This window comes from Podarcis erhardii, assembly GCF_964252035.2.
Source record: "Podarcis erhardii genome assembly, chromosome: 3".
Classification (NCBI taxonomy): Eukaryota; Metazoa; Chordata; class Lepidosauria; order Squamata; family Lacertidae; genus Podarcis; species Podarcis erhardii.
The window spans coordinates 23,415,229-23,435,581 of record NC_138507.1 but is presented as its reverse complement, the minus strand read 5'-3'; the positions used below and the strand labels follow the sequence as shown (position 1 = coordinate 23,435,581).

The 20,353-nt window shown below is 40.5% G+C and overlaps 1 protein-coding gene across 4 annotated transcripts in view; it reads right to left on the bottom strand.

Moving 5' to 3' along the window:
• Positions 1-20,353, bottom strand: part of CSMD1 (CUB and Sushi multiple domains 1) — a 956,661-nt gene that overhangs the window by 294,299 nt on the left and 642,009 nt on the right. For 3 of the 4 annotated variants that reach the window (XM_081856635.1, XM_081856636.1, XM_081856637.1), the window contains one exon: positions 127-214. In XM_081856635.1, coding sequence (XP_081712761.1) covers positions 127-214 — 88 coding nt within the window. Of the gene's footprint in view, positions 1-126; positions 215-4,337; positions 4,446-20,353 lie in introns of those variants that run through there. The other variant, XM_081856638.1, reaches the window with a different exon arrangement.

Below are 20,353 nucleotides of genomic sequence, written 5' to 3'. Positions count from 1 at the left end.
CAAATTTTACTGTGACTAAGCTACAGGAACAAGCACTTTTTATGAGGAATTCTAACTTCAAGTTGAGCACACTCTTCTCACATTAAGTTTTCCTCTTTTTTTAAGTCAAACGTATAAAACTCTTACCGGAAATCCAAGCCTGTTCTTTTCCCATTTTCAGGAACACCTGGATCAGGACATGTGTCTGATGCAACTGCGTCCCCACCTTGACTCACTGTAGCAGACAGAAAAAAAGAATTAACAGTTAAGTTTGGGAAGATTAATATGCAACTGTCTTTGCAATATACTTTAAATACGACCAGGGAGGTAAAGTCGTAACGTTAAAATGCCTGAGTGGATAAGGAGAACAAGGTTTTCAAAAAATCCATATAGGATAAAAAATGCAATAGAGTTGCTCGATTTCATAACCACTCCTACATGCAATTTTTATGGAAGCTTGTTGTTTTGGTGCACATTCCGACATAAATTTGTCCTGCACACTTTTAAAAGTTCTATTAATTCTAGCCTGGTTAATAGGGAGAGGTAGCTGGTAGATTATACAATTTGTGACTTGTCTGCTTTGCAAGAAAAAAATACTTATTTGTTCCTTTTTAAAAAAATGCATAGGAATTACAAAGGAAACAAATCTTGCTTTAGATGTTTATCACTCACACTCCATTTTGCCACCTGCTATATAGGAGATATTAATAACTTTCATGGGGATTTCAACTAGATAATATATGAGAGAAATTTTATGTGGGATAAATCAGCTTCATAAAACCAACATGCTTACCGTAATTCTAATGCATGAATGGGTAAAGACCACAGAGGAAACTGTCCTGCTAGGTTTAGTTAAGTCATAACCCCTCACCTTGGGATGAAGGATTACCAGTAAAGAGGCCTAAACTGATGGTTCAAGCTTAAACCGCATGGTTTAAGAAAGCCATCTTTGTTTCTGTACAAATAATTTAGGAGGTTTTGCCAAAGTCTTTTTTCATGGACACCTCCCTTTCCATCCCCTTTTATTTTTATATTTGCAAAGCAAATGTGCACATCTTAAATGTGCCTAAGTTATGGACTTACTGTATCATCCTTCTTTCAAGTTCCCTCTCTTTCGTTTCTTTTTTAAGCTCTCACAAAGATGTTTAAAATGCATTGGAGCATCTTTTTAGAATCATTTCTCATAGTATAGACTCAGGTCTTCCACACATTTTTCACTAACAGCAGGGAGCCAGTGTAAACATTGGATTAAGTAGTCACCATGTCCCCAGTGGTGATGTGAGTTGGATCACAGAGTAACAAAACCCCACTACTTTTGAGAATAATTGGCAAGTAATAATGGGAACCTGACTTTTGGCATCTGCTTGATCAGTCCGAAAACTTCATGTGCTGCCAAATATATATATAAGTACTTAGAACAGGGATGACTTTACTGCTTCATCAGTGCTGTGATTCCATTCTGGCACTGCATTTCAACGGACATTGTTTTGCTGATAAATTCACCAGTGCAAATAATTGTGATCTCTGGCTAGCCATCCCTGTGCTGACAGCTGCCTTGGTTTCAATCAGATCAATATATATTGGATTATATACAATTGTATCTCTCCATTTACAAAAGGCTCTTTAATCCATCAAAGGCTTCCATTGAGGGGGGGAAAGGAAATGATTCCCCTATGCCCCCCAAATTTGCTCCAGAGAGTTGGAGAAGCCCTTGGAATAGCATGGCATGTGCCCTGGTGAGATGCGGAAGGGAGGGGAGGATTTGTGAAAATTAACTTTCCTTCCCTTCCAAGCCTCTGTTGGGTCAAAGATAATTCCATCAGCGGAGGGGCAAAACTAGGTATGACTCACTATCCATTTATCTTGTCACTAAATTTTCATCCTGCCTATTCATGCCAAGATACTTAAACAAGATTACAGTTGTTGTTTTTAGAAAAATCAATTAATGTTTAAAGCAGAGAAGAATGAAACAAAGAAATATGGGTAGTAACAATACAATAAAAATATTTTAAAACACTCGGGAAGGCAACTATCCAACTAGCATTAGAACTCACTTTAGATGACTTCAGATCTTCCGAAACATGGGATGAGAAAGAGTCCAATAGACATAGGGGACATTCGGAAATTTTGGTAGGAATTTGAGCCAATCTTGGAACCTCTCATTCTACTCATTTTTTGATACATGGCCCTGGATATTTTGACTTGTGTTCATATTATACTTAAAAAACCAAAACCCACACAATTCAAAATTGAAAAATTGTACATATAATACTCAAAAGGACAAACACAATTCTCCATCAAATTATTACTATTCTTGCTTAAAACAAATGGGATTTAAATGTGCCCAACACTGTTTTGACACTGCCCTGCAAATAAGATCAACAAATCATGGTGGATCTGAAAACCTTATTGTGTCCATGAAGACACTTGGTGATCAGGCAGGGATTCAAGTACCCACATGTACCAACTTAGAATGATTTCATTGTGCAAAATGAATTAGAAATGTCCACATGGGTTATAATAGATGACAGCATTTGAATTGAGAATTTATGGGAGAGTAGGTGTAAAATACGGTTTTTGTTTCAAAGCAGTGATAGGTTTAAAAATGTGCTAAGGCAATATGACTAGGTATGTTTGTTTTTGTCAAGTTGGCAGAGGTGATGGGGAAGCATGACGACAAACAGGTTATGTACAATCAAGAGATAAAAGAAATTAATTCTGTCTGTTCCAAAGGCATCACAATTCACAGGCAACAGATGAAAGGCTTGGCGTATCTCTCTCTCTCTCTCTCTCTCACACACACACACATATATGCACACACAGAGACACATACATGCACACTTGTGAAAAGGGGAAGATGACAGAAGTTGAAAATGTGTTGCTTTAAGACTTTAATATCTCAATTTTGTTAGTCACTGTAATATAATCTACGTACCTGCAAATAGAAAGCTCGTGTTCTAAGTGCCAAATTGCTGGCCGCAAGTATTACTTCCCCCATAAAACTGAAAATTGCATTCATTACAGTACATTTCAGCATACAAATCTCCACAAATCTTTGCCTTGGCTAGGCTATTAATTCAAAAAGGCACAGAATATAAACTGTTCTCTCCTATCTTTCCCAGCTAGTGAATCAGAAATTGTGTGTGTGTGTGTGTGTGTGTGTGTGTGTGTGTGTGTGTGTGTATTTCCCCCCTCTGTATTTATACAAAATACTTTTCTTCCCTTTAGCAGTATCTGTCTTCAAGTGGCAGAAATTATGACAACATGAGAATTGAGAAACCACCAAAATAATATTTTCATACGGATTAAAAATCAACATTTAACTTAAAGTGACGCGCAGCGTAAATTAATAATGCAGAGTTTTAAAGAATAAAAGCTTTACTGAATTAAAATAAACTTCTTCATAAACAACATGGTTCCAAACAGTTTGACTGAGATTACATACTGACTCTGCTCACAGCTGAGGCAGACTGACTCTGACTGACATCTTACAGAGAGCACAAAGTGAAACTGGCTGCTAAGTCACATGTCAGAGTGACTCAACACCTAGCAGTTAGGCCTGAATAACTTTAGTAGGCCCAAATGATTGTGCAGTCCCAGCACTTCCCAGCCTGCTTTGCTGCTTCTGCTCTCATGTGTCTTTGTCACATGACATAAACATACTGTACAGTAAAAGTCAGATGCGAAACTACTTTTCTCAAGCCAAGTTCCAAAGGTGTTTGGTTTTTTCTTACCCAGCTTTTTTTGAAGAAGAGGAGTTTGGACTCAATATCCCACCTTTCACTCCCCTTCAGGAGTCTCAAAGCGGCTAACAATCTCCTTTCCCTTCCTCCTCCACAACAAACACCCTGTGAGGTGAGTGGGGCTGAGAGACTTCAGAGAAGTGTGACTAGCCCAAGGTCACCCAGCAGCTGTATGTGGAGAAGCAGGGAAGCGAACCCGGTTCACCAGATTACGAGTCCATCGCTCTTAACCACTAAACCACAATGGCTCTTTTGAATATTTTTAGAATATTCACAGGCTTCACCCAATTGTCAGCATAGGGTGGAGCTGCTTTTACATCACAGAGACGCATTAAATGTAAAGCACCAAACACTAGCAATCTATGTGTAGTTACTTCGCCTGACAGACTAACTACCGCTTTCCTGTTCCTTAGCTCCAGCCGTTCCCACTGATGACTCATCAGCTTTAAGTGGAAGCTGACATAGGGCTGCACAAAAAGTATTCCCATGCAACGATGGTTTTAGCAGGAAACGAACCAAGGGAGCAGCTCTTGAACAGTTTTTGTCACTCTGGGGTAAAAATATAATGATAGAAAAATGAATATATACAAATGAGTTGCAGTAAAAGGTACACACTTTAATACTCTAATTTACCAGGAACATTTAGGGAAGTAGTCTTACTCCACTGACCACATACCACCCTCTGACCCCCGGGGATGAAAGCCTTTTCTTCACCACCAGCGGTTGGGTCCTTTCCCATTTGGCAGCTTTGGGTGGTTGGGATAGCCACCAAGCCTGAAATTTTGAACTGCCCAATCGTGGGCAGGCAGGGGGTGGAGCCTGGGTGATGGATGGGAGTCAGAAAGTCTTCACTCTGGTCCACTGCCTAGGAATAAAAGCCGACTGCACCTGGGTCACTCAGTGCAGTTGACCAAAGAGCAACCCTCCGTCCCTCCTTCACTTCATGCTGCTGTTGTATAACTTGCGTCTTAACCTTCATTGGCTTCCTTTCGCATCATGTATATGCTATGGTTTGACAATGGTTGCTGTATTCGGAGCCGGGAAGGAATTTGCCTGCAGACAAATTGGGCCCATTTGGAGATTTTGCCTTCCTCGCAGCAAGTGTCACAACTTTTGGTGAAAAGGGCATTGGGTGGAATCCTAGTCCAGGCATCCCCAAACTCGGCCCCCCAGCTATTTTGGGACTACAATTCCCATCACCCCTGACCACTGGTCCTGTTAGCTAGGAATGATGGAGTTGTAGTCCCAAAACAGCTGGAGCGCCAGGTTTGGGGATGCCTGTTAGTCCATTAAAGGGTTTGGGGTAAAGTGGTGCATCATCCTACCTTTTAGCAGATGCCATCACAGGGTACCCGATTAGAGGGGTCTAAGTGGAAGCCTCTGTCCAGAAGCCAGGTCTGGGGCAGATGGGCCATAGGACTTCCAGCAGTGGCTGGGATTGGGCCACGTGAGTGGACCTGTGTCTTGACATAGTCCGTACCCTAGGCATGACCCTGCTTAAGCCTAAGCCAAAATCTACCTACATCTGTAAGCAATAAAGTTGTGGCCAATATTTAATCCCATATCATCGTCTTGTCAAGTTTATTCCATTACACTATCACAATTGTCTTCACCCACTAGGGTGGAGGTTGGGTGCTGTGATTGGGTGCACAGCATTTCTGCCTGTTATACACAGGCAACAACCATACCTATTAAAAAAAAATCTATAGAAGAAAACAATACATTTTTTCATCTCCAGTTTTAAATCTCTCTTGTTCAGAGTGTTCCTGAGACATACAGTCACATCCAGAAACTCCTTTTTGAAATGCTATATTCCCTACAACTGCATGACATCCCATAACAAACTAAATCCAGCTCTGCATAAAATGAACTGTCTCATTGAATATCATGAAAACAAGGTGGAGAAGTAACAAAGAAAAGTAAATCAACACTGTGGCTGATATGTAGTGCTTTAATGATGTGGGTGAACTCTTGTGATGAATAAAATTAGGTCTGCCACCTCCATTTTTTTCTGACAGAGTTCCTGTGCCTCAACCAACTGTATGGAAAAAAGGAAATGCAGCCGGCAAAGTTTTTCACTTCCTGTGTCCATATGCTGGGCAAACTATTGCTTATTGAATTTCTCTTTTCATGCAGCTATTAAAAGTCTAGGAAAAAGTTAGCAACTGATTAGGGTTATTCTATTTATATACTGTTTCCTACTAAAAAGAAAGTCTCCGATTTACAATGTTAGAAAGATGTGTATTAGATTATAGGGCATGTATAATGATATGGATATTATAGAAACAGTTAAAATCAAAATTGCTGTCTATGCTTAGAGTTAGAATTGCTTGTTCCAAACAGTATCCATAAGCAGCAAGAATCTTGCCCTCAGCAACTATGTTCTTTAACATGAGATTAATAGCTGGCCAGACAAGAGGAGGAAAACATATTGGAATGTAATGATAAGGAGTCAGCACAAACGAGAAAGAAGTAGCAGTCCCAGCAAAGAAAGAATGGATACAAAAACTTATGGAATATGCAGAAATGATGAAACTTACCGGAAGAATAAGAAATCAAGTTAACAAACCTTTTATAAAATAATGGACATGGTTTATTGAATATTTACAGATAAACTGTAAACACTAGCAGGATTATTGTAATAACCTGCAGTTTCATATATATTTAAAGAAGATGAACAAATGACCAAATTAAATTAATTAAGATATGCAGAAGATATTTAAAATAAATTTAACAAACAGCAGAAAGATGGGAAAGTCAAGTTTTGAAATGTCAAAATGATTGTAAAATCAGTGAAATGTATAAACCTGAAAAGTATGTATGTATGTAGGTATGTATGTATGTATGTATGTATGCATAAATAAATAAATAGGAGTTAACACAAACAAGAAGGATTGCCAAGGACAAGTTTGGGAGAGAAAGGTAACAGAGTATGCAAGCCAAAACCTGCTGAAAAGGAATGATTGAGGATAACACCTTAATGTGATAATGGGAATTTCTAAGTAGAAACTGAATTTACCTGATAGAAGAGTATAGAGGAAGAACCTAAGGGCTTGTGCCATGGTCAGACCATGCTTGTGGCAATAGCCTCATGGCTGAACATCCAACATGGTCTTAATGATTAATAAATCTTTGTTGAGCCTACCTTGTGTACCCGGCTCCTCTTTCCTCAGAGGTTTTCGGAAGTCTGCTTCTAGGAAGGAACCCTAGGAATTTTCCTAACAGCAGCCAATGTCAAAAATGCAGCAAAACCAAACCAACAAACCACTCTAGATCCCCATGCCCCATAACTGGACAGAGAGCCTGGAGAAAGAGATGGAATTTCTATAGACTACAGCAACTCCCCCGTCCCCAACCCTCCACTCTTCCATGATGCTGTACAGGACACACTGGTGGGCACAGCTGGGTGAGGCTAACTCTACCATGCTCACCTACCCAGCTCTCAGTGATACAGACCAGCCTCCTCCTTCATAATCAGAACTCAGAGCCAACCCGGCATTCAGCAACAGCAGCTGCAGACCCGACAGCTGGCTGATATAGGACAACTGGAACTCTACAGGTCAGAGGAGGGGCTGACACATGACAGTCACTAACTGCCTGTGCCATGTGTCCCTTATCTAGCCTGCCCCAGCCCCACACATCCCCTAGCCCAGAACCACTGCAATTGGGGTCAACCCTGCTCCCCCCAGCTCCTCTCTTCCCAGGCACAAACTACGTCACTTACTTTTAAAACAACAAAAACCCCAAATTTAAAAACACGTAAGTTAAAAGCTGTTCAAAAGCAATTTAAAACATTTTAAAGAGGGCAATTAAAACAGCAACAGAAGGCCCCCACCAACAAAAAACCCTAAACCATACCCCAGCCCAAGAATCTGTTTGGCCACCCTTTGTACTTTGAACAGCCACGTGTTCAGCTTTCGGTTGCAAGAGTGAGCCAGGGTCCTGCCTTCCCAGACTAGGTCATAGAATCATAGAATCATAGAGTTGGAAGAGACCACAAGGGCCATCGAGTTCAACCCCCTGCCAAGCAGGAAACACCATCAGAGCACTCCTGACATATGGTTGTCAAGCCTCTGCTTAAAGACCTCCAAAGAAGGAGACTCCACCACACTCCTTGGCAGCAAATTCCACTGTCGAACAGCTCTTACTGTCAGGAAGTTCTTCCTAATGTTTAGGTGGAATCTTCTTTCTTGTAGTTTGGATCCATTGCTCCGTGTCCGCTTCTCTGGAGCAGCAGAAGGTGAAAAAGGCTTGCCAGGCGGGGAACAGGCCCACCAGAACTCACAGCAAGGCTGCCTCACACGAATGCTCCCTTGCTTCCTACAGAGCTTCATTTCACCCATGAACGCTTGCAGCTCTTATTTGAGGACGCTACTGAATGTGAATCATTGAGGTGAAAAGCTGCTGTGATTGTATGGACACATGAAAGAATATTGGTAAGGTGAAATCTTGCAAGCTAAGACTTTTGCCATCTCAGTTCCTTTCTCCCACCCAAAATTCCCACCCATCAATCAGTGCCATTTCACCATTCGCAGATATATAGCCTATCTGCTCTATATGTCCATGGTGTTCTCTGTAAAATGTGAGAACTATGTTTATCTTTGCTCAACCATGCACACTTACAGGGGTGCAGATCTATTGATAAAATCCCTAAGCAATCTCAATAAAACTTAGGATGCATGCACAACATTGATTTGTCTTACATTTACCCCTACAATAAAACAATCAAAGCTGAAATTCTAAACACATTTACTAGTGACTAACCTCATGGATTATAGCTGATTGTATTGATAAATTATCAACATGAAAGAAAATAACTTTGCACAGCTGAGTACAAATCGAGGAAGACAAGTGTTGAAAAACTAAGTTGTCATATTACACCAGGACACAAGACCAGTTTGTGAAATTTGCATCTAGAAGCCACATGCAGTTAAATGAATGACAAATTAAGAACATGGCATCAACCTGAATAGGTCATTATTTTGCATTAAAGAGTGGGAGCAGAAGGAATGAAACTGCTTGTCCGTTCAGTCAGATGTATTCTCTCCATTTTCTATTCCTTGCAGTCAATAGATCTTAATAACAGAATACTCCTCAAGTCACATTTGCACTAGACGTTTGTCCAAAAGTAACTGTTATCTCCAAAGCACTTGTTTCACTTGCCACATTCACTACTGCCCTTTTGGCTGGCTCCCATAAAAAGTTTTGCATACAACTGCACCCAGTTATGTCATAGTCAACTGCACACACACTGAGTAAGATTTGCAACAGCTTACACAGAAATGTCATCACTGAATCAAATGTGGAAGTTTCATGATATTTATCAGCACCAACAGGGTCTCCCCCCATGCCCTGCTCCAAACAATGTCCCTAGGAAAGACGCAGCACACCTCATTTCAAATGGCCAGCCACTGGTACACACACATTAAAGGAATTTGCCCCGAGTCCAAAATTTTGGGGCCAATTTTGAACCTCCACCCTCTCTGAAAGGGCAAAGAATTCATATTCTTCAGATCAGCACCAATTTAAGTATTCTTACTCCCAGGGTTTACAATGTGCTGAAAGCAGTTATTGGGTCTTAAAGGGCACTTTCTACTACGATACTGTATTTTGCTTGACTGGAGGGAGTAAAGTACCTCTTACATGCTCCAGTTCTGCATGACACTAGAAAGGATATTTCCAAGGGATAAACCCTCCATAAAATCCACTCTGTTTGATTAGATATTTCACAGCTTTCAAATTGATCAGATTTAATTCTCGCTTTCAAAGAATATACTTTCCAAACCAGCTGCAGACTTAAGTCAGGCCTTCACAAGGATTCCACAGAGAAAGGAAAGTGAAAAGGAATCTCAACTGATGCCTCTATCAAGGACAAAATAAGCAACTGTTGCCAGTTGTATGAGTTGTAGGTAATGCAATATGAAGAAATGTATTTTTAGGGGGTTTTTATTATTATTTTTAAAAATTATTTAATTTCTATAATGCTTAATATATTTAAAAATATATATTAAATGGTGTACTTAAAATATTACAAAAATACGCAGTTAAACATAAAAAAAAATTACATTAATACAAAGCTACTAAAATATATAAACCAACCTCAATTTATTTTCCCCCCTCCCTCTCCGGGTTCTCACCTCAGGGTCCAAACAAACTCTCAGCTCACCACAAAAACCGCACAAGAAGAGATCCTGGAAACAGCAGACATCACCCTAGTCTCTCACTCTAGACTTGCTTTTTATTGGCAAGTCCAAGGTAGATGGTACTTCCTCAGGGTTCCCTCAGTTTGTCTCATTCAGCTGCATTCTCTGCACCCAGTTCCAAGTCGTCACTATCCCTTATGTATCTTAAGATATTCATCAAATACAGGCTATTTGATGAATATTAACCTGCATAACAGTTAGCTGTTATATGCATTAGACATTCCACTTACATTACCCCTAATACATTAGAAAACTTGCTGGATCCTTACTTATCAGAAGCACAGTCAGGGACAACCACAAGCAAGGTAGATATTTCGTTTCTAAATTACAATGAAAAAGGAAAAGGGGATGAGGGTTTGGTAATGCTGGTCCCATCTTGCTGATATATAATGTTGCAGCTCCCCACCCCCACTGGTTTTTCATTAATGCCAATATTACTTTCATTTATTTATTGGCATGCACTGTGAGGTACTTCCACAAAACACTAGGTCAAGCTGAGGGAGACTGTGTGGCTGAAGGTCACCCCGTGAGGTTCATGGCCAAGCGGTGATGTCAACCTCGGTTCTCCCCTGTTCTAGTCTGATATTCTAACCACTACAGCAAGCTAGCTCTTTGAGAAAGACAAAACCCAGCCTTAATTCAGCTGAAGAAATATAATGAAATATGGCTTTATATGCATATGAAAATTCTTCATCGTATGTTCCATTATAAAGCTGTGTGCTCTGTTAGTCTGATACAGAGCTTAGTTTTCACCCTAACAATCAATCTGTCTGACCTAAAGAGTACTGTATAAAGCTTGGTTACCAAGCTTTTATACCCTGAATCACTTTTGAGCTATACAAAAATCACATTTGTGTTTGCTGCAAAATAGTTGTTTACTCAGTTTTACCTCACAGAATGAAACAGAAGGGCTCTGTACCTTGGAGACCCCTAAAGGAGGGGGCCAATATGCACTCTCACTAATATCATTAATTTATATTGTTATTCTAGCTGCATATAGCTTTTAAGTGGTAAAAGACTGCAATACAACAGAAGAAAACTAACTTGAAATGCAAACCTACACTTAACTTTGCAAGGTATCAAAGAATAATAAAAAATGGGATACCCGAGTGGTCTTTAACCACTTAGAGCACAATATTTGAGTAGATGTCTACTCAAAATTAAGTTATACTGAGTTTGATGGGTAAGCAGGTGGGATGTAATGAAAACATGAGCCCTATTCAGGCAATATGAAATTCACTGTGACTAAAAATGCTCATGAAATGACACACATACATGGAACCACCACCACCTTCTGAAAGGCACTGAGGCATATCCTGAGCTCCTCCACATCTGACTTTAAGATTATCACATGCAAATTTAGTTGCCAAGTACAGGATACCCAACTCCAGTGGGATTCATCTACACAATTGTGATTTGAAGGCAGATAGCAGACGGAGGTGGCCAGATTCAGATAATGGCTCACTATTAAAGTCTTTCCTCCTTTTGCGAAGGAAACAAGGTGACCAGTTCTTGGTCCTTTTCTCACTAGGATGGGCAAGGTAAGAAATGGAAAAGAACTCTGGGGGAATTATAGGAATTGCTCATCTCAAAGTCCTTTTTTTCCTACTAGGTGGCATTAGCTAAGAATATGATTTAAACCCCAGACTCTCCAGTTGTTAGCTTGCTCTTCTAGCTCCAACAAGGCAGCACTTACCCAGTGCTCTCAGGACTCAGTACACTTCTGATTCTCTTTAAGAACAGATATACTTTCCTGCTCCCGGCGCTAAAGGGCTAACAAAATTCCACAACAAGTGCAGGTCATACTTCCAGCAAAAGATCCTAAACCTCTCAGCAGTGTGTATATGAAAATACAGGAGTGCTGGATGCATACATGTGAGTCCAGGTACACACTTGTAACATTCGCATAGTTTAAAACTAAAGTCACCAACTGAAAAGCAAAAGCACACTCCATACTGGAATTTGAGCTCTACCCAAATACAAACTGAAATTCTTCTATTGTTTCTGTTTGGCAAAACTGCTCTTATATTAGGCTTCCATAGCTATTTTTAAGCATCATGGCCATCAAACCCACACTCCACATTTTCCTCAGTATTATTCTAAAACCATCTGTCACATAAGTCTGCCCAACAAGATGGCAAGAGTCAATTTGGCTGAAACCTACATACTTCTAGAAGGTCTCTCATCATCACAACTGGTGCCTGCTATTTAAGCCAAGTAGCACCTGTTTCACCAAGTGATTAGGAGCACAGTGAGATAAGCAGGCAGGGCTTCTGAAGTCTAATGAGAGAAGATAGAACAGCTTTAAAAGACAATACCAAGATAATGAATACTTTAATTAATGCTTTCTGATCTGATTCTCTAACAATAAGCCACAACGTATCTGCTATTTATTTTATTTTACTGATTGAAATTAACCATTTTTCTGGATTCATTCTTTCTACCATTACATGGATATGATCTTGCTATGCTTGCTAACTTGGTGTCATGCACTGGTAGAACACAGAGGAATGGTGGGAGGAACCAACAGGGAAATTCCCAAGGGAAGAAGGTTCAAAGCCCAGGGAGTGTTGGTGGGACTATGAGTGGTCAGAGAGAGAGGACTGGGAAGAGGTGGTGCTGGAAGCTGAAGAGGTAACAGGGCTTAGTGAGCTGGAAGAGTCTGTGGCAGAGAGAAGTGCAGAATCAAAGGCAGAAGCTGCAGCAGAGGAGAGATAGGTCAGGCTGGTGAAGAGGCTTGGATGTCTCCCCCTCCTGCTGCTACAAGCTCTCATCCCCACCTCGTCTCTCAGAACCAGAAGAAAGGTTGGCTTCACACAGACACAGTCTCTGATTGCCTGGGGGGGGCATGGAGAGGAGGGGACTTAAGACAGCTGTTGGCAGGTGGCAACTTTCAATTTGAGCAACCGATCCATGGGGCAAGACCTACCAGGGATGAGCTGGAGTGCTCTTTAGGCTTGACACTCTGCAAAGTGTGCAGATCATATTCTTGCTAATAAAGAGTTAACTGCTACTTGCACAATGCGATTTACTGCTGGCTCTCTCCCGACCCTTGGCCTTGTGCTGAAAACACCACCTACAACGCAAGAGCCTTAATATTATGGCTATGACTATTACAACTAAAAGTAATACGTAACCTACACTACCCATTTGCCTATGAATCATTCACACCCACACTCGCACATGGACATATACAGTATATACATGCAGACAATTCATTTGACTCCAATATCACATATATTTGTAATGGTTTTTTTCAGGTTTTCTGGGGGAGGGGGACTTCTGATAATTTGGAAGGCAATCTTCAGCACCAAAACTTTCTCCCTCCCCAGAAAAAATACCTTACAAGTTCTGCCAACACAACATCAGAATACCTCTTTTTCAATCCCTGCACCTTAAAGCCCTGTTCACCCTTGTTCAATTCTTTAAGAAAATCAAGTGCTTGTTGGCGAAAGTATTTTGGAACATGATCAACAGATTCCTTGACACAACTTGTATTTTTACAGAATGAAAGTGTGGTAGAGGATCAGTGTTATTTTGCTATCTTGTGGTTGGAACGCTGCAGGCAGAATTCTGATAGCAGCTCTTGAAAGTGCTTTTATTACCAAAAGTCCCATTGAAGTGATTGGGATATCTGAGAACAGAGTGATTTATGAATGCTCCTCTTAACACAGGCCCATCTGGAACTACAGACATGCATTGGTATTTAAGATTCCAATTTAAGCCAAAGAACAGGTTCACAAGCAGCAAGTGAAAAAGAATAAAACTCCATGCTTGATTTTTATTTTTATTTGGGCAGTATTCCTTGACATCTGGCAGCACCTTAATTTTTTAAAAAAACACACACACATAAAAACCTATTTAAGGGAAAGTCAAAGAGCCAACTTCATGTTTTTCACACACTGACACGGTTTATCTGCTTCCAACATTTCTTGTGATCATGGTGATTTTTTTATGCAAGGTGGCAGGAGGTGGGAGATGGAAGGTGATTAGTAGTAAACAGAAGACATATGAATAATGATACAGGGGAGATATATTTGCTACTTTCTCCTTGGACATCTTTTATGGCTCCTTTAAACATTGGCCGCTGGCCCAGACATCGATTACCCAGCTATTGCTGTACCTCATTATGGCTGTATCTTCCATGGCTTTTTCATGATGTCTCTAATGTCCTTTTCCCAACAGAAATGAAGTGATTACCTTTCTACTGATAAAGCTGTTACAGTAACGGCATGAATCTATTCACCTACAGGGAATTCAAAGCTGTACCAGCTGTGCTTAAGTTCTTACAGCTTTGATTCTTCTCTATTGTTTGACAACCTTACAGCTTAACCATTTTTAAAAAGTTTTCTTTTTCTTTTTACTGGAGAAAATGTGATTATTACAGTAAGAAAAAAGCAACACAAAATGCTCCCCCCCCCACCCCGAATTTTACATAATCCACAATAAACATCAATCCTGATCCAATTTTGGATTCATTTTAGTCATACTTTTCAAATGCAGAAATAACAGTGGAAGGGGCAATCAAAATGAGCAAGTGGTAGGTGTACTTTCCTAAGGATGTCAGGCTAAAGCCTTTAGTTTAGGTTGGGGGGGGATGAGACTTAAGGGGGGCATAGGAAGGACTTATGCAATGATTCATGGTGTATAGAAAGAGGGAAAATATTTATCTCCTCTCTCTTTATACTAGCACTGGGGTCATCCAGTGTAATTGATTGGCAAGAATTTAAGAACAATGAAAGTACCTCTTCACATAGCACATAATTAATGTATGGATTTTGCTGCACAGGATGTGCATCTAAAGTTTAGATGGCTTTAGAATGGGATTAGATCCATCCATGCCTGCTTGTTTCTTCAGTGCAATTCAAAGTGTTGTTTTTGATCTATAAATAGGTGCAGACCTGGTAACCTGGAGGACCACTGTCCTCCATATAACCCTGTCCCAAAATCTTCCACGGAGACACTTCAGGTACTCCTGAACTGATGCATGAGAGGTCATTCTCTGCAAAAGCTCTCACTTCTAGAACTCCCTCCCAGCAGGAGATCTGTGCGGCTCTTTCACTGGCCGCCTTCAGAAGGTCAATGAGAGACACTTCTTTTCAAAACCAAACTTCTGAGCCCACCTTGATATTTTAGCTACTGTTGAGTTTTGCCATGGTTGCGTTCATATTATTGTGTTTATCTAGTTTTACTGGGCTGTATCCAAACTGCAGCTCTGTTTGTACAACAGTGCACGGCGGAACTTCTCCTTCTCCTTTACATTCTCTTCTTTACCTCCACACCTTTCTAAAAATGCTTTTTGGGACAGAGGTGAAACAGTATCTGTCAGGACATTGTTACATGTGTTTGTATGTCATTTTGATCAATGCTTTAAGTAACGTTTCTCTCTGGGTATTAACAAAAGGGGTGGGTGGGCAAAACAAAGAGAACTTTCCTGAAACCCTTATTATTCTGATGGGACTTAATGAGTTTCTATAGCAAGCAGATATGTGTACCTGTTTAGGGACATGTAAAACTGTTTTGGCCACCCATGGAGCCACTGCAACCTCAGGGCCTCAACATCATTCATTATGCATTATTGCACAGCTTCTTATTTCAGTCTAGGGCATTCTGCCCAGTGTGCTTTAATACATGAGGACAATATCTCTTGTGAATTAAGGCAGGCCAAAAAAAGAGAGGGGGAAAAACCCTTTCATTATGACACCATTTCTGAAAAGCATTAAGGAACAGAGGGATCTGCAGAGATAAAAAGCAAGACGTCAGAATTAAATAATATACACTACAGTTAATGGCGGCTATGAGAGTACACTTTTTATCTTAGTATTCTGCTTAGTAATTAAGTTAAATGAAATAGGGAACTAAGTGACATGCTGTGCTTGTTGAGTAAGTGAATGGGAGAAATGAGAAAGCATTTTGCAGAAGTCTATCTCCTATTTTGCAGTAATAACGCATAATGATCGCCCCATAATATTGGGTGGCTTGCCTTTCATGCCCTTACTTTTTGTAGTGTTGGGCTTTGAAAATAATTTGCACAGAAGATTACAGCGCAAATGGAGTTTTTGTGAATTTATATAGATCAGATATGCAACACAGAAATCAAGGGAGTCAGTTTATAGCACAATCTTTTGCATGTCTTCTCCTCAGAAATGAGTCAATTCAATAGGATTGCTCACGAGTTAAAGTGTTTAGGATTGTAGCCATAAATTTTTAACAACAACATTTTATAGTAACATATATGCAAAAAACACAGATTTTGAAATTGTAATTTCTAACAAATAATTTTGAAGACATCCATTTCCTCCAAACTGGCAACTACTAATGTATGGTTCAAACCTAAGTAGTGGCAACCCTACATTTTGGGGGCCCTGAAAGCTTGACCTTTCATGGGGGCCCCATCACAACCAGCAACAAGGTCTGGGAAACCACTGTTATCTTCTTCAATGGAGTTGTTCCATGACAGATGACCACACCTTTACAACATCTGTGCTTTGTTGTTGTTGTTGTTTAGTCGTTTAGTCGTGTCCGACTCTTCGTGACCCCATGGACCAGAGCACGCCAGGCACTTCTGTCTTCCACTTCCTCCCGCAGTTTGGTCAGACTCATGTTTGGAGCTTCGAAGACACTATCCAACCATCTCGTCCTCTGTCGTCCCCTTCTCCTTGTGCCCTCCATCTTTCCCAACATCAGGGTCTTTTCCAGGGAGTCTTCTCTTCTCATGAGGTGGCCAAAGTATTGGAGCCTCAGCTTCACAATCTGTCCTTCCAGTGAGCACTCAGGGCTGATTTCCTTAAGAATGGATCGGTTTGTTCTTCTTGCAGTCCATGGGACTCTCAAGAGTCTCCTCCAGCACCATAATTCAAAAGAATCAATTCTTCGGCGATCTGCCTTCTTTATGGTCCAGCTCTCACTTCCATACATCACTACTGGGAAGACCATAGCTTTTACTATACGGACCTTTGTTGGCAAGGTGATGTCTCTACTTTTTAAGATGCTGTCTAGGTTTGTCATTGCTTTCCTCCCAAGAAGCAGGCGTCTCTTAATTTCATGGCTGCTGTCACCATCTGCAGTGATCATGGAGCCCAAGAAAGTAAAATCTCTCACTGCCTCCATTTCTTCCCCTTCTATTTGCCAGGAGGTGATGGGACCAGTGGCCATGATCTTCGTTTTTTTGATGTTGAGCTTCAGACCATATTTTGCGCTCTCCTCTTTCACCCTCAATAAAAGTTTCTTTAATTCCTCCTCACTTTCTGCCATCAATGTTGTGTCATCTGCATATCTGAGGTTGTTGATATTTCTTCCGGCAATCTTAATTCCGGCTTCGGATTCATCCAGCCCAGCCTTTTGCATGATGAATTCTGCATATAAGTTAAATAAGCAGGGAGACAATATACAGCCTTGTCGTACTCCTTTCCCAATTTTGAACCAATCAGTTGTTCCATATCCAGTTCTAACTGTAGCTTCTTGTCCCACATAGAGATTTCTCAGGAGACAGACGAACATCTGTGCTACTGGCTCTCAAACTTTGGGATTGTTGAAATATATACAAAACAATCAATTTGAGTCATGCAACTCAGATGGGGTCTACTAGACCCAACATTTTAAAGCAATGTGGACTAAAGTCACTTCTGGGGCCACTCTGGAATTAGACGCCCTGATGCTTAAGCTTCAGTAGTTTCATAGTAGTTCCGTCCCTGAGCCTAATGGAAGACTAAAGCCTGAAAACCAAGGACTGAAAGTGTATATAGTCTATCAATTAAATAGGCTAAGTGCAATGAAATGGACAAGGGAAAGCAGAAGCTACTAGCAGCAAAATTACTATGTGATAATAAATGTATATATACAGTTCTCATGAATAACTACATTTATCACATAGCATGCAAACAAATTGTGTCCTCCATCATGGAGGGCACGTGTTGTGGTGAGATCACCTAAACTGCCTCCCTGTTGTGGGGCGGGACCATTTGGATAGCCACAACACCCCATTGGTTGGCCCTCGGTTGCTGGGGTAGAAATTTGGCCTGTTGGGTCATCTATTGGCTACTGAGGGGCTATTTAAGCTGCTGCACACTGCTGGGAACTTTCTCTTTCCTGCGACGTGCATCGGATCACCCACCTCCCTCCCTACATTTAGGGCTGTTCTTTGGCCTTGCTATGCCTGTCTAGGGGTTGTCTGTTTTGGAGCAGGAGCCTGGTAGGAATTTTGCCATTTGGCTGATTGGCTGTTGCCGTTTGGTTTTTGCCTACCGTGTAGCAAATCGTCACAACTTTGTAAGGTTGGTGGTTAGGCATTGGTTCAATGTTCTGTGGAGGGGACGTGGTTGGCTGTGCCTGCCCCTCTATTGCTGCTGCTAGAGAATTCCATTAAAGGAATCCAGGGGCTCACCTTGCTTTTGTCCGAACCCTGTCAAGGGGCTAGGGCCACGCCAGAGCCCCTGGGAGCATTTGGGGTGAGCTGTGAGATCGAAGGAGTTCTCGCTCCCCCAGGATGCTTTCCCTTACTGACATATGGTGGTGCCCACTGTCAGTCCTGTTCCTGCCACTGTGCAGGTTCAGGTAGTCTGGAACCAATGCCTAAGCAACCACTCACATGCTATAATCAATAAAGTTGTGGCCAAAATTAATGCCGAAAACCTTAAACTATATTCTGTGCCTATTGTGTCTTTATTTTGGGGGGTGGTTTTGGGGGTCTTCACACGCAAAAGAACTATCTGGGCATTTTGGTGAATTAATGTCAGTGGGAAACAGTTTATTTTTGGATACATGGATTTTTAAAAACTTCATACCCATTTTAAAAAGACTACTTAATTTGTACTTCCACTTTTTAGAATCCTTCCAATTCCATTCTCTGCTACAATTATTTATTATTATGCATTCGTTCTACACATGAATAATAATAATAATACCTTTATTGTCATTGTACAACCTGTGTACAATGAAATTAAATGAGCCTCCCTCCCCACCCTAAACACTCAATCTCTTATCAAACAACACACTACCTGGCAAGTCAATTTCGCTGTTATTTTCCATTCAACAGCCTAACAGCCCATAGATAGAAGCTATTTTTTAGCCTGTTGGTACAGCTGATAATACTTCTATATCTCTTGCCCGAGGGTATAAGATTAAAGAGGTGGTGGCCGGGGTGTGAGTCATCCCTGAGAATTTTCCTCGCTCTCCTAAGGCAATGATCCCTTGCGATGTCATCTAGCAGACTCAAGGGACAGCCCATGATATCATGTGCTATATTCACCACCCTCTGTAGAGACTTACATATTTTCCTTAGTTTTTTTTAAGAAATTGCTTGTGAAAATATGTTACTATTAGTTATTAACAAAAGAAGCACCTTGTTTTGCTCCTAGTTCCAAGTGATGCTTTTCTTCCCAAATGCATATAGACATGAGTCCCCTTCACAGCTAGATTTATGAACAGCACTTTGAAGGATATTTTAGCTCCTGCAGTGACAAAGGCCTATTTTCCAGAAACAAGTATAATTTACTAATCTGATTTATGAAGCAATCTCCACAATTTAATAAAATAGCATTGCATAATATTATTACATAGGGCCGTGTATCATTGTTGAGAATGCTAAAATCTTTAACACTTGGGAAAATCTGGATTATTACGTTTTATGATGGAACAAAGTAGATCAGGGTAATTATCCCTCTTGTTTCATTAAAGCTTTATGCAACTGTGAGAGTTTAATGCTGCTGTTATTTTCCCCACTGTCAGAAACTGTTCCACTGCAAAATCTACAATTCTCAATAAAGACAGAATTAAGGTATTAACTTCACACTGGAGCAGTAGTGAGTGATGTGCTCTAATGTTGCTGCGGACCACTCTGTATCTAGCCAAAATTCTAACTGAAAAATGTTCCTCTAGCTGTTTTCAAGTAGTTATGAATCCCAATGCGCCAGGAGTGAGAGACCTATGAACCTCCAAAAGTTGTTTTAAATCAACTTCTATTAGCCCCAACCAGCAAAGCCACTAATCAGAGATTATGGAAGCTGTGGTCCAGCAACATTTAGAGGACCATAGGTTCCAAAACGCTGCAATAAATTAGTTGTATAAATGTCTGAAAATGAGAGGGCTTGTTAAGAATAATTTTAGCACCCTTATAAGAGGTTATAATTTCCAAGACCCATTGGAAAGGTTATGTTTGTTAAAACTAGTTTTAAATTTACATTGTAGATCTATCCAGCAAGGTACAAGCAATAAAAGCTAGGGTCAGTCAACCTAATAAAGGGATAACTACACTTTGGCCTAGTTTGCACATAACACCAAACCTTAGTAGAGGATCACTTGGTTTATTACCTCACAGAATAGACAAAAGCACCAGAGATAAAGACCAAACCTAGAAAGTAGATTGAACTGGTTTTGTCACACTTCACTCACAACTTTGTGGAAGGTATTTCTCCTTAAAAAAAAAAAAAG